At 43.8% G+C, this 15040-nt stretch overlaps 1 protein-coding gene across 2 annotated transcripts; it reads left to right on the forward strand.

Annotated features, from left to right (window-relative positions):
- Positions 1 to 7509: 7509 nt before the first annotated feature.
- Positions 7510 to 14607, forward strand: LOC134471287 (endogenous retrovirus group K member 18 Env polyprotein-like). 2 transcript variants are annotated; one of them, XM_063229524.1, is made up of 3 exons: positions 7510 to 7657; positions 9084 to 9203; positions 12109 to 14607. In XM_063229524.1, the coding sequence occupies exons 1-3, from the start codon at positions 7512 to 7514 to the stop codon at positions 14180 to 14182; spliced, it is 2340 nt and encodes a 779-aa protein (XP_063085594.1). In that variant the 5' UTR covers positions 7510 to 7511; the 3' UTR covers positions 14183 to 14607. The 2 variants fall into 2 exon arrangements, with proteins under 2 accessions (XP_063085594.1, XP_063085595.1); XM_063229525.1 differs by having other exon boundaries at positions 12985 to 14607.
- Positions 14608 to 15040: the final 433 nt, after the last annotated feature.

Below are 15040 nucleotides of genomic sequence, written 5' to 3' on the forward strand. Positions count from 1 at the left end.
GGCCGTCTAGATGGTGGGTGATTTCCTCCCTTCCCAGATTTGTTTGCAGTATAAAACTAAAGTTAGCCAAGTGACTGGGGACCTAACATCCAGGAGGCTGAAGGGAAGGGCATTGGTGAGAGCTTGAGGTCAGCCTGGGCTTCGTAGTGAGTCCAAGCCTATCCTGAACTACATAGTAAGACCTTGTCTCAAAAGCCAAAAAACCATAAAGACTCTAACTGTTCAAAATAAGGAGAGTTAAGCAGGCTGGTGTGCACTGCTGAGCACCAGGTGACAAGAACTGAGGTGCTTACAGTGTAGTAATAGTGATACTGTCATCATAGTATAATCCATTTAAATCCCCTCATTAAATTAAACTACTCCTCCCAAGCGCCCATTATTTAAACAAGTAATGAGTCCTTCCTAAACCTCTGTTTTTCATCTGTACCATAAAACATTAGTGCTTCCCGGAAGGATAGAGATTAAGTTAAAGCTGAAGACTTACGAGACATCCCTGGCACAGCGCTCAGCACCCCTCAAGGTCCCTAGCGCAGCCCGTTCTGGAGGACTGGTCTTTCTCCTGGGGCCTGTGCCCAGTCGGTGCAGGCAGAAAGGTAACTGCTGTCTGAATGGAACAGGAGCAGAGCAGTAAAGCTTTTTAAACTCATCTTGAGAAGCATAGAATACGGCCTGGTCTTCAAGAGAGATGTGATTTATGATTTATGTTTGTCTCTCTCTGTCTCTCTGTCTCTGTGTCTCCTTTTTTGATAATGGAAGTTGAACTGAGAACTTTTGCACTGAGCTTTTTTAGTTTTTATTCTTCTTGTTGTTTGTTTGACACAAGGTCTCACCATCTAGTCTGGGCTGGCCTACTGTAAGAAGGCATTGAACTCAAAAGAGTCTTACTGTAGCTAGGTGTGGTGACACATGCCTGTAATCCCAGCACTCGGGAGGCTGAGGCAGGAAGGCTGTTGACTGTTCGAAACCAGCCTGGGCTACAAAGTGAGCTCAAGGCCAGGCTGAACTGCATAGTGAGAGCCTGTCTCAAAAAGAAAGAAAGAAAAAAAAGCTCACTATGCCATACACACATCTAGGTACACTAAACATTTTATACCAGTTATGCCTGGGGCATGGGATTGGGTCCAGGAGGCATGAGGAACACAGTTTTATGTTTTTTTTTTTTTTTTTTTTTTTTAAAGAATGAACTTTTCCAGGGGGCTGAGGCAGAAGGGTTGCTGAGATTCAAGACCAGTCTGGGCTACATAGTGAGTTCAAGGCCAGCCTGGACCATGTAGCAAAACCTTGTCTCAAAAAACAAAACAAAACAAAACAAAAAAACAAAAATAGGGCCAGGAATTTAACTCAGTGGCTTAAGCACCTGCCTGGCAATCGTGAGGTTGTGCGTTCAGTCCCTGGTACAAAAAAACCAAAAAAACAAAAAACAAAACAAAAAAACAACAAAAAGGCAAATCCCACACCACAGTGTACATTTGTAACAATTGGTGGGTCTGGAGTGGCACATTATTGTCAAAGTCCAGAGTTTACGATAAGATTCACTGCAGTGGTGTACACATTTGGATGGATGTGTAATGGCAGGGTTCCTCCCTGACAGTGCTATATAAAGTGGTCCCCCTGCCGCAGAAGTCCTCTGCCTGCCTGCCCTCCTAGTTATCCGTGATGTCTCTCTGTCTTCCTGCTCTCTTCTTTTCCAGAATGCCACGGAGCTGGAATGGAGCGGTATATAGCGTTTCATGTTGTTCACTCAGTGATAGGCTCTCACGACTCCTCCATGCCTTTTCCTGGCTTGAGAGCTCATTTCTTTTGAGCACTGACCAATCTCCCATTGCCTGGAAGTGTAACAGTTACAGTTATTCATGCATCTAGCACAGGCATCTTGATTGCTTTGCATTTTGGCTTTAGGAAGAAAGCCGTTAGAAATGTGCATGTGGCTTTTGTATGGACATGTTTTCAACTCACTTGGGTAAATACCAAGGAACATAATTGGTGGATGACATGGTAAAAGTATGTGTGATTTTGTAACAAACGGCCATGCTGTCTTCCAAAGTGGCTGTACCCCGGGTAGCCACAGTACTCCAAGGTTGTTAGAGGGCACACGATCCCCAGTGGGTTGGATGCACAGCCCCTTCCAGTTTGGAAGCAGAGCCCCTCTGCTCCCTCTGTCTGATAGATGTGAGCCCCTTCTCCTGCTTTTCATTTACAATCCCCTCCTGACACCCAAGACGCTGACATCTTTCCTGTGCCTATTTTCTATCTACACATCGTCTTGGGGAGGTGCCATTTTCTCATCGTTGAGTTTTAAGAGTTCTTTTGGGATATGAGTCCTTCTGGATAATAGTCCTTTATCATATATGCCTTGTTGCAAGTTTCTCCCACTTTGAGTCTTTTTTTCTTTTCCTGAGACAGGGTCTCACCACGTAGCTCAGGCTGTCTTTGAACTTACTGTGTAGCTCAGGCTGGCCTGGCCTCAGCCTCCCGTACTGAGGTTATAAGTGTGTGCAACTGTGTTTGGCTCTGGTTTGTGTCTCCTCTTCTCATTCTCTTAAGAACTTTCAGAATTGCTTTACATACAGTCATACCCCGATTCACAAATACTTCAGTTTGCAGACAAACGTCTTGACAAAATTTAACTTCTATTCACAAACACCACACTGGGTGACAAATACAGCCATGGCTATCTTCCCCCGAATCATAAAACAAGTTGAGCTCTTGAACTGAGGTGCCACAGTACTTTAGAATTATTTGGGATTTTTTCCCCCATCCTAAAGAACATGTAGTACTTTTTGTGATTGCCTCAGAGGTTGAGGTAGAAGGACCACAAATTCGAACCCAACTTGGGCAACTGGATGACTTAGCAAGGCCCTGTCTCAAAAGAAAAAAATATTTTGCATTCAGAAATATGCAGAATGCTGGGATTTATCAGCCGTACACTTGCTTGCAGGGGTTTCCTAGGGAAAAGCTGAGTTCCCCCAAGCAGAGCGTGCCAGTTCCCTGCCAACCTGCCAAGAGGAGAGAACAGAGAGTACAGTGGCTCCCTCCCACTGAAGTAACGAACTTTTTAATAGCTGTGTGTGGTGGGGGCTGTGTTAGGTATTTCAGGGTTTAATGATGGTATTATACATTTATATGTCTGACAGGGGCTAGGATAAACAGGAGAGTCACTCTTCCTCCTAGAGAAGTCCTAGTGAATTGGATTCCCTTTGGCTAAAAAAAAGTAAAGCTGGAGCCAGTTGTCTCAGCTGGAAACACAAAGCGAAGGTGAAAAAGAAAAGAAAAAAAAAAAAAAAAAGAAAATATATGAGGGCCCAGAAAAAGGTGTTTGGCTGGGTGAGGCTTCTTCAGCTTATGGGCCTGTGGGGTCCTCCTGATCAGAGACCCTGAGCCCCAGGCTGGCCCACCTGAGTGACTGCAAAAGGGATTTAGAGTTTCCGAGGTAAGGTTTCCACATTTCAAAAATCCAGATAATGATAATAGTAGTAACTGCCTTACAGTGTTAGAAGAATTAAATGATGTTTCACTTTCAAAGTGTTTTGCAAATAACTAAGTCCTTGTTCTAACAACGGTCTCTGTATTGAGTATGGTAGAAACTGTCGTGAAATGCCCACCATGTGCTAAGCAATGGGTATGTGAAGAGCTGATTACAAAATGATCACATTAGTATAAGAATAAATAATACCATTATTGTTATACAAAATAGCATGCTCCTTGCTCCCAAGAAGTTTACAGACAATAGGAGAAGACAGGTATTTGTTTCTAGTACTTTTTTATAGTAACTGGGGATTGAACCCATGGCCTCACGCCTGCTAGGGAAGAGCTCTACTGAGCTACTGTCTCACCCCTAAAAGAGAGGTTAATAAAGAAAATCTTAATACATTGCACTGCAGCTCCTACCGGATCATTTACCTCTTGCATCTGTGTCGTTTATGGTGAGGAGAATGCTGTCCAGGCCTCCCAAAGCAGGTTGAAGGGGGGCCCACGCCTTCTCGCCCTGCCTGGTTCCGCTAGCTTTCACAGAGGGCGGCTGGGGACTGGGCATGGTGTCCCGATGGTCCAGGTGTGTTACCGTTTGTCCTCTGCCAGGTGACCTTGTGATGTGACCTACAGCTTCACCTGCAGCTGTCGGCGGGGAAGACACGGGAGCACGGGAAGGTAGAGCACCAGGGGCCGAGAACACGTGTGGAAGTGCTTAGGAACCTCGTCTGCCACAGTTGGGGCTGCCTTGGGAGGCAGCTGATTGAGCTGCGATGTGGCGAGGCGGGGAACTCCGAGCAACAGTGGATACAACGGCGGCCGAATGGTGGGGTGGCCTCGGTCAGCAAGCACCGAGTGGGGAGGGTGTGGGGATCTCGTGACCACTGCGTGGTGAAGCAAATGCAGGGTGGCCTGGAATAGAGTAACTCATTTATCACATGCACGCATACTCGTGTACACACACGCACTCACACGCTCTCTCTACATGAGTCTATTGATCTGTACCTACTATAGTATTTTGTGTGTGCAGACATAGATCTATACATGCACACGTATGTCTGAAACAACAGGCCTCAAACTGCCAGTCGCAGTGTGCTCTGGGTGGTGACCGGGGGTGGGTTCTACTGCCTGCCTAGGAGCAGCCGTCTCCCACCCACCCTGTTCTTCCTTCAGGTTTCCGAGAGCAGCTCTGAGCTGAGGGTTGCCTGTCATCCCAGCATTCTGGGAGGCTGAGGCAGGAGGAGTGCAAGTTTGAGCTCAGCTCGGGCAACTTAGCAACTTAGTGAGACCCTGTCTCAAAAAATAAAATTACAAGGGGCTGAGGATGCAGTTCAGCGTGAAGGTGTTGTGTTCACTGCAAATGTAAATAAATAAACAAGCACTGTGCTCCTGGAAAGTGGGGCAGGTGTCACACCAGGGTAGATCTAAGCCAAGTATACCTCTGTCACCTCTCTCTGCTGGTGACTGGGTTAGGGATAGGCACGTAGCCTAGTCCATTGGCCACTCACTCTTTCTTTCATTTTTTTCTTTTTCTCTAGTGGTGACTTTTAAGAGGGTTTTGGTTTTTTTCTCCAGGGACAAAGAGTGACCAACAGACTTTGCTTCTTCCCTTCCTTTCTGTCTTGGGATCATGTTTAGAAGTGTGGCAGCCACCTTGTTACCGTGAAGGAAAGTCCAGGCTACTCTAGAGACAACATGCCTGGCCCCTTTTTGTATGGCACTGGGAATTGAACCCACAACTTTCACACTGACTTACATCACTAGCCCCTTTTTACTTTTCCTTCTGAGACAGGATCTTGCTAAGTCACTGATCTGCCCAGGTTGGTCTTGAACTTGTGATCTTCCTGCCTCAGCCTTCAGAGCGCTGGGATTACTATGCTAGCACACCCAGTTTCACACAAGCCTCTTGACATCTTTTCATGGATCCAAAGCAGAAACTTCTTTCCTCCCAACTTTTTATTACCTGAGATGTTTAGATGCCTTTATCACTTTAACCACTGCTTATGCTATTACAGACAACCACATCCTCATCAGTACAGTAGCTTGTTCTGAAATGTATTTTCTCAGGAGAATTTATTCATGACGTATTTGTGCAATTAAATGCTTTTTGGAGTGCTTCAAAGCCTCTGAACTGCTTGACTGAGGACTCGGGTTGGGTGGACAAGTCATTGGACTCTAACATCCTTTGTCCCTCCTGGGGCTGGAGGTTCCGGTCACCCCAAGCAAAGAGCCCACCCTGTGGGCTGCCCTTCCCACAGCACTTTGTGCAGGGAGGGAGCTGCGATTGGTAGCAAAAGCATCTGGGGAGATGGAGAGGGAGGTGGAGGATTGTGGCTGCAGGAAGGGTCAGGGGCTGGCCTCCGTGCTGTGCCCTGGCGGTGCCGAGCATTGTAAGAAGCCTACACTGTCAGTCCTCCCCATCTCTGCGGTGAGCCTGGACCCTGGATCTCAGCCCCACAGCTGTGGGGCCGTGGCTGGTTCTCAAAGAGGCAGCAAGTGGCTTGGGCAAGTTTGCATCTCGTGAAGGTCACTTACTGAGACTGGAGGAGGACCCTGGCCTTGGGCGGAGGGAGGGAAACAGGGTTAGTTGGGATCCTGAGGGGCAGGCAGAGGACAGATAGGAGTTCCCCCTTGGCTTTCCTATGGGGGATGCTCTAGCTATGTAGTAAAAGCAGGTTTTCTGGGGCTGGGGATTTAGCTCAGCTGCATAAGCTCCTGCCTTGCAAGCAGGCAGTTGTGAGTTTGATCCCTGGTACCGATAAAAAGGAAAAAGACAAAAAAAAAAAAAAAAAAAAAAAAAAAAAAAAAAAAAAGCAGGTTTTCTGCATTCCTAGCACTCTGGGAAGCTCAGACAGGAGGACTGCAGGTTCCCTCTCAGCCTGGGTAATTTAGTGACTTAGTGAGACCTTGTCTCAAAAGAAAGAGCGGATGATAAGGGGAGATGGTGTGGGGAACTTGGGGTGTAGCTCAGTGAGAAGACCCTACATTCAATCCCCAGCGACAGAGGAAAAATTTCCTGTGTTTTCCAAAGCAAGATCAGGGTCTTTTGGGTGCTGTTTTGGGGGCTGGGAGTTCTGTAATGAGGGTGTCCCTCGGGGCTGGGGTGAGACCCAGAGCTTCCTCAGGGTGCAGCAGGGACCCTGCCCCATCCCTTCCCGTGCCCCCATCCACCCTCTCCATCCTGAGCCCCTGGGGGCTGCCTTGGTTTCCTGGGAAGGTCGCAGCTGGGAGACCAGACCGGATAAGGACGCCTCACACCGGACTCTGCTTGATTATGCATGCTGCCCTCTTTCTCACTGTGTTTTGGGAAGGCTGAAAATAAACACTTTCGTCGTACTGACTTGTAATTCACACCTCCCTGACAAGTCACTCCCACTGCAGGGTACAGAAGGTTTGACGCAAGCCAGGGTGATCAGCAGCCACCATCCAATCCGGGCGTCCTTTGCAGCCTGCGGTGCAGCTTCACACTGGTGACGGTGACGGTGACTGCTGTGGGGCTGAGCGGGGGCTCTGGGCCAGGGCTCACCCTGGAGCCTCCACCGTGAATTCAGTCTTTCGAAAGCTAAGGCCTGCTGGGGGACTTTCCAAGTCCTGCCACAGAATCGATGAAAAGTTTTCCTGGAAGAGATGGTGGAAATCTGTTAATTCAAGAGCCTGTTTCTATATGGCGCCCTTGCTTTAAAAGACCAGAGCGGATAGAGGAGGAGCCGGCTAGACCCGACCTCTGGAAGCCCCTCGGTGCCCCACTAAGCAAAAGTTATTGTGGAGAATTTTCTTCCCTCTTCCTCCTTCTCCTTTTTTTCCTTTTTCTGGAGGTAGGGTCTCTCTATGTACCCCAGGCTGGCCTCAAACTTGAGGCAGTCCTCCTGCCTCAGCCACCTGAGTGCTGGGATTACAGATGTGCACTGCCAACTCTGGCTACTGTGGAGAATTTGTGTTACAGATTAAAAACTGGTGGTCAATTTAATGCCAGCAGAATTAAATCACCATGGTGCTGAGTGTAGATGCTCCACCTGAGGAAAGTTGCTAGCATAAATAGAGACATGGAGAAGGAGAAGCTATGCGTTGAGGCCATTGAGGCGTTGAGGCATTGTGGGTTCTCCTACGTGTTGCTGTTTGAGCCATTAGGTTCTCCTGGAGAAGCTCTGGTCCTCACATTAAGCATTGCTTCCTGGCTCCAGAGGGGAAGGTATGTGCCGCTTGGTCTCCAGCATGAATTCATCATGCTGGCTTCCTGACAGGTTCTCTCTCTTTTTTTTTTTTTTTGTCTTTTTAATTTTTATCGGTACCGGGGATCGAACTCAGGACCGCCTGCTTGCAAGGCAGGTGCTTATGCCGCTGAGCTAAACCCCCAGCCCCTCCTGACAGGTTCTCAACTGTGCTTGTCATTGGAGGAGCTCGGGGCCTCCGTGTCGCTGAGGACAGCTGTGGTAGCTTTCAGGACAGCCCTAGTCTTTGTTGTGAGTGTGACTTTTCGGTTCTTTCGTAGAACCCTCATCCCACCAGCACAGCTCCTTCACCCTGCCGGCATGGACTTTCTGGCTTCACTGCTGACCTTTGGGCCTTCCTGGCATGGGCCTGTAAAAGAGACTGGCATGAGTCCTTCTTGTGGGCTCTGGACCTCCATTTGGACTCGTGAGAGGCATTGTCATGAGCTCTGGATCTTCTTCTGGACTCATGTGGGACACTGCTGTGGGGTTCAGTCCCTTGGTTGAACATTCTGTCTTTAGTTTGTGGACACATTTCCTGCAGTTTCTTGTGTTAACTCTGGGTGACCATCATAAATAATATTATAAATTCCACACCTGGATTCTAATTGTTCTCCTCACAACACATGACTACAACAATTTCTGACATGTTTAAAAGTAGAGTGAAGATTATAGTGAATAGCCATGGACTCTTCACTCAGCTTCAACAATGGTCTCTGTTTGGATGCTGTTTATTTATTCCCCACCTTCCTCCTCAGTAGCCAGACTCTACACAACTTTATCCTTCCTATAGTAGCCTCTCTCTCTGTCTCTGTCTGTCTTAGTCTCTTGCCTTGTGCATGCTAGACAAGGACTCTACCACTGAGCTATATTTCCAGCCTTCCTAAAATTTGATTTTTGAGACAGAATTTTGTGGGGGATGAGGTGTCACTTTGTAGGCCCAACCCCCTCTAACCTGCAATTTACAATAGCCGCCCTGGTATGCGAGAAGGAGGTAGAACGGGAATGCCCGTTCTCAGTGAGCCCTCACCCTCTGGAATCCATACTGTGAGCTGGCTTTGTTTTGCAGAAGTCTTGAGGAAGTGGCTGGCCACCCTTTGTGACACTAACAGCAGACAAATTAACAACATTCTTGAGCTAATGAATTTCTTCCTGGGCTAGAGAAGTTGTGAGAACTGGTTGTGATTATTTACTTCACTTAGATAGTTTTAGAATAAACATTGTAGTCTGTCACGTTATAGCTTGCCACAAAGAATGCCTTTTCACTACTTAATTATCTGGGCTCTGTGAATTGATCGGGTTTACTATATATGAATCCTAAAATAAAGATTGTGCGTACAGTGCAGTGCAGTGCAGTGTAACGCGGTGCAGACAGCAAAGGTGTCTCTCCTGTCTTTCTTTTCCAAGCGCTGTACCCCCCGTGTCCCGACAAGGCGTGCGTGTTTACCTTGCCCAGAGTTCAGAGTGCTCTAGACACTCACGACAAGTGGCGCCCGAATTCAGGGACTCCGAAGGTCGCTTAGGAAGGTAAGTATAATTTTATTACGGGGAAATGGGACAATCTGCTTCCTCTCCTTTCTTAAAAATTCTTAAACATTTATTATCTATATATGGCATATCGCTCAGGTCAGCTGACTTGGATATGTGTATTGATACAATTAAAGAATATAATCCTTGGTTTCCAGATGAAGGAACTTTGGATGTAGAAGTATGGAGGAAGGCAAGGGTTAGTATAGAAAGGGCTATGCAACAGGAGGAAAAGATTCCTTTACGTTTTTGGGCTATTTGGTCGGTTGTGTACTCTTTATTAAAAGCTATGGAAGATGAACATATTGTAGAAAATCTTCAACTAGAAATTAAGCCAGTTATTCAGGAATTGCCCCTCACAGAGGAGGAGCAGAATGTAGTTCAAAATGACGCTATCGCTTTAAGTAGTGAAAAGGCGTCCAAACTAAAAGTAAAATCCACTACAGCCGACTCAGCTTTAGCTGCCGCAGCAATATCAAATTATGACAATCGCCCAATTTTACAGGCTATACAGCATTTAACACAAGAGGTGAAACAACTCTCCGTTAAGCAAAACCCGCCTATAATTCCCTCTGCACCTCCTCCATCTAACCCTAATTGGAGTAAAGCCAAGCTAGCTTTGGCTGATCTACCAAAATTAGGGGATTCTGATGAGGAAAAGCCTGCCTTTGCTTTCCCTGTAATCAGGCCTCAGCCAATAGATGGAGAGGCAGTTCCCCCTAGATGGGAAGCATTTAATATGGATGATTTAGCAAAATTAAAAAAGGCTGTAACCCTTTATGGCCCTCAGGCTCATTACACTAGAGAATTAATAACATCAGTAGCAGATCAGTATGGTAATCTTGCTCCTTATGATTGAAAAGCCTTGGCCAAAATTCTTTTAAAGGAGCCAGAATATTTACAGTGGCACATGTGGTTTATGGAAGGTTGTGCGAAAAAGGCAAGACAAAAATGCTAATATAGTGATAGAAATGTTTTAAAAGATATTTTAAAAACTTTACCTCAATATTTTTCTCCGTTTGGACTTGTAATAGCACAGGATAAAATTCAAAAGGAAGAAGTTAGTCACTATTTGGGATATATTCTTACTAGACAAAAGGTGATTCCACAAAAAATGTCTATTAGGAGAGATAAGTTATCCACTTTAAATGATTTTCAAAAATTATTAGGGGATATTAATTGGCTTCGTCCCACACTAGGTATTCCTACCCATGCATTACAGCATTTGTTTGCTACTCTACAGGGCTCTTCAGATCCATCCAGCCCTCGTTCTTTAACAGCAAAAGCCGAGCAAGAATTACAGTTTGTAGAACAACGAATTAAAGATGCATTTTTAATTAGGATTGATCCTAAATTGCCTCTAACTTTATATATTATTAATACTTTTCAATATCCCTCTACAGTTTTAGGTCAAAATGCTATGCCAGTAGAATGGGTATTCACTAAAACTAAGCAATCTAAAAATGTTATGCCTTATATTGACATGGTTGCAGCTTTAATTATGAATGGTAGAGCTCGTTCTATAACTTTGATAGGAGAAGATATAAACAATATAGTTATCCCTTTAACTAAGGAACAATGGGAATATTTGTTGTCAATTACTAAAACCTTACAAATTGCTTTAGCAGATTTCATGGGAACTTTTTCATATCATTTTCCTAAAAGTAAATTATGGGATTTTTTTAGACGTCAACAATTTGTGGTTAATACCTTATTAGCTGTACAGCCAATTCCACAAGCTTTGACTATATTTACAGATAGATCTAAAAATAAAGCTGCATATTGGACTCAAAAATCTTACTGGGTACGTCAGACAAATTTTAACTCTGTACAACAAAATGAACTTTTTGCTATATTACAAGTGTTTTTAGATTTTCATAACCAACCTATTAATATTATAGCCGATTCGGCCTATTCTGTTGGAGTAGTGACAAATATCTATTCAGCTGTGTTATATTCTAATAAGCCTGCTTTATTGTCTTTATTTCAAAATTTACAAATACATGTTCAAAAAAGAAATCATTCTTATTTTATTACTCATTTACGTTCTCATTCTCAGTTACCCAGACCATTAGTATCAGGTAACAATGCAGTGGATTCCTTAGTTATGTTCACCACACCCGTTGAAGAACATCAATTTAATCATGCAAATGCAGGACATTTGCATCTTAAATATAAGATACCTTTTACAAAAGCTAAACAGATTATAAAAGCCTGCCCTATTTGTAGACCATTACATTTAAGAATTATTCCCGCAGGTGTCAACCCTCGAGAAACTCAACCTAATGAATTATGGCAAATAGATATTACACATGTACCTTCTTTTGGTCGGCTTTCTTATGTACATGTAGTTATTGATACCTATTCTTCATTTCTATGGGCTACTGCTCAACAGGGAGAATCCACTAAAAATGTTATTGTACATTTATTGGAGACTTTTGCAGTTATGGGAATTCCTTCTAAAATCAAAACAGATAATGGACCTGCTTATACTAGCAGAACATTTAAACAATTTTGTGATCTCCATAATATTATTCATATTACAGGGATTGAATATAACCCCCAGGGTCAAGCTATTGTTAAAAGAGCACATGGCACTCTTAAGTTGCAAATTAAAAAATTAAAAAGGAGGAGTCAGGAGGATATTCAGATACCAATACTGTTTAAATTGCAAAACAGTCCAAAAACATTACTGCATCAAGCATTGTTTATTTTAAATTTTCTCAATTTACCACAAGGTGAAATATTAACAAGAGCTGAAAAACATTTTAAACAGCAACAACAGCCTTTTGTGATTAATGAACCTATTTGGACTAAAACAGCTCCAGAGGCTGAATGGGAGAGGGGCACATTGCTCTATAGGGGGAAAGGTTTTGGTTATATCTCCACAAAAAATGAAATTCAGCAGTGGGTCCCTGGACGATGGATCAGGACCCGCGTCTCCAGATCCTGTTCACCAGCCCCGGAGACAACTCCCCAAGGAACCGGAACCGTGCCTTCAGAAGCGAGCGCGAAACCAGCTAGAAGCTGAGGATGCTGAGTTTGTTCCTATCGCAGCCATGGCCAGATTACAGCTAAGAAAATCCCGCCGCTCACAGCGACCAAATTTAAATCCCCTCCCTACATGGGGACAATTAAAGAAATTGACCATAAAAGGGCAACGGCTTGTCCTTCAAGCAGGAAAGCCTTTTAACCCCGAAAACTTGTTTTTAGCTTTATGTGCCTTGCTCACCGTTGCATCGGGGACTGAGGTACCTCCGCATTCGTACTGGGCATATATTCCAAACCCCCCTTTATTAGAACCTGTAAAATGGGGAACTAGTGATATTTTACTTTATACCACACCTAGAGAAATTTTGTCAGCACCGTGGGCTGATTTAACCCCCCACAATCAAGATGATGGGACACTATTCAATTTTACTTATTATGGTAATCAAAGGCCTATTTGCATTGGGGAACCGCCTTGCATCCCTCTGGGATGGCAGTATTGGATTCAACATGGAATAAAAGCAGGCAACAAAAGGACAAGGCTTCAAGCCTTGGCTGCTCAAACCTTTAATGTTACCTGGAAAAATTTAACAGCACCTGATACAAATACATTTCCTGTATGCCCTGAATTCACTTATAAAAATATTTCTTATAATCCCATAATTTGGCAACTATGTATGGAAAAATTTGCTAAAAATATTGATGGGTATATTATTTGGGGACCATTTGGAAAATTCGTTAATGGATGTGCTGAATGGAATGAGACAAGATGTAATCTCTCTGTTGTGTATAGTCTTCCAGATCCAAAGAAAATAACTGACGGAGCTCCTATATTTCAACAAAAGACGGCTCTCTTGTGGTGGGGAGATGGTGGAATCGCTAACCCTGCTGTTGCAGCCGAAGAATACCCTCATCACCTTCAAAATCATATTTGGAAGATCCCAGCCGCTATGCAACCTGTAACCTTGTACAATGTTTCATATTCAGGGACTAGTCGATCTATATCTACTACTTATAATTTTACTAGGTTTAAAATATATAATATTACTGTTTGTGCACCTCTACCTTATGTCTTTTTAGTGGGAACTTTTAATTTTACACATTTTTCTTGTACTTGTTTAAATTGTCAATTGTTTACATGCTTAAATAGCACACTAAATTTCACTAAGCCTTATACAGTTATGCTGTTACAACAAAAAACTCATATTTGGTTGCCTGTAAATTTAACTCGACCTTGGTCTCAAGACCCGGTAATTTCTGTTACTACTGAATTTTTTAAACATCTGTTAAAACATACAAAAAGATTTATTAGAATAGTGGTTGCTGTACTGTTAAGTCTGATAACTGTAGCCTCTCTAGCAGCAGTCTCAGGAGTAGCTTTACATACCTCTTTACAAGAAAAACATGTTGTCAAATTATGGCATGAGAATTCTCATAAACTTTGGTTAACTCAGTGGCAGATAAACGCCAGACTACAACAACAAATAGACCTCCTTAAACAAACAGTTGAATGGATGGGTAGAAAAATATTGGCTCTTCAGCATCAAGTGTTTTTAAAATGTGATTGGAATTCAACTACTTTCTGTATAACCCAACGACCTTATAATCAGACAGAACATGAATGGGAAATGATTAGAATGTATTTAAATAAAAACACCTCTGCCCAAGAGGAAATAAAATCTTTGCATAATCAAATTGACAAGGATTTTGCAAAGCAAAATGATGATAAATCTCTAGCACAATTCGCGCAATTGCTTGCTCAATCTTTGAAAGGATTAGATTCCAAAGGAATCTGGCAGAGCATTACCCACACTTTTAGTGGCATGGGACTTAGTTTAATTATAGTTCTCATTGCCATAGTTCTTGTGTATTTTTACTGCATAAGACGAAATGCTATTAATAACCTGATCTTATGGAAATTGTTGTTAAAAAATAAAAAGGAAGGAAGTGTGGGGGATGAGGTGTCACTTTGTAGGCCCAACCCCCTCTAACCTGCAATTTACAATAGCCGCCCTGGTATGCGAGAAGGAGGTAGAACGGGAATGCCCGTTCTCAGTGAGCCCTCACCCTCTGGAATCCATACTGTGAGCTGGCTTTGTTTTGCAGAAGTCTTGAGGAAGTGGCTGGCCACCCTTTGTGACACTAACAGCAGACAAATTAACAACATTCTTGAGCTAATGAATTTCTTCCTGGGCTAGAGAAGTTGTGAGAACTGGTTGTGATTATTTACTTCACTTAGATAGTTTTAGAATAAACATTGTAGTCTGTCACGTTATAGCTTGCCACAAAGAATGCCTTTTCACTACTTAATTATCTGGGCTCTGTGAATTGATCGGGTTTACTATATATGAATCCTAAAATAAAGATTGTGCGTACAGTGCAGTGCAGTGCAGTGTAACGCGGTGCAGACAGCAAAGGTGTCTCTCCTGTCTTTCTTTTCCAAGCGCTGTACCCCCCGTGTCCCGACAAGGCGTGCGTGTTTACCTTGCCCAGAGTTCAGAGTGCTCTAGACACTCACGACAGAATTTCACTAAGTTGCGCAGGCTGGCCTGGAATTTGCAGATCTCCTGCCTCAGCCTTCTTGCCAGTACTGGAATTATAGGCATGTACTGTGGTGCCCTGCAGCTATATATATATATCTCTAACAGAAAGCTTTTAAAAACAGCCAGATATAGTGGCTGTCACTCCAGCACTCTGGGAGCCTGAGGCTGAAGGATTTGTGAATTTGAGCCCTGCCTGGTGAATTTAGCTATATCCTGGCTCAAAGTAAAAAATACAAAAGAGGTAGGTGTGTAGATTAGTGCCGAGGCCCTGGCTTCAATCCCCAGTACTGAGAAAGGAAGAAAGAA

Source organism: Cavia porcellus, unplaced genomic scaffold (assembly GCF_034190915.1).
Source record: "Cavia porcellus strain 051 isolate PalLab524CR breed Dunkin Hartley unplaced genomic scaffold, mCavPor4.1 scaffold_18, whole genome shotgun sequence".
NCBI lineage: Eukaryota > Metazoa > Chordata > Mammalia > Rodentia > Caviidae > Cavia > Cavia porcellus.

What these genes read in the sequence shown, in the direction of transcription:
- LOC134471287 (XM_063229524.1), top strand. Translation starts at nt 7,512, where the DNA reads ATGGAGAAGGAGAAGCTATGCGTTGAGGCCATTGAGGCGTTGAGGCAT. An exon ending in TCCTGGCTCCAGAGGGGAAG is followed by an intron (nt 7,658 to 9,083) that starts GTATGTGCCGCT and finishes TTCTTTTCCAAG; the next exon opens with CGCTGTACCCCCCGTGTCCC. An exon ending in TCCGAAGGTCGCTTAGGAAG is followed by an intron (nt 9,204 to 12,108) that starts GTAAGTATAATT and finishes AATGAAATTCAG; the next exon opens with CAGTGGGTCCCTGGACGATG.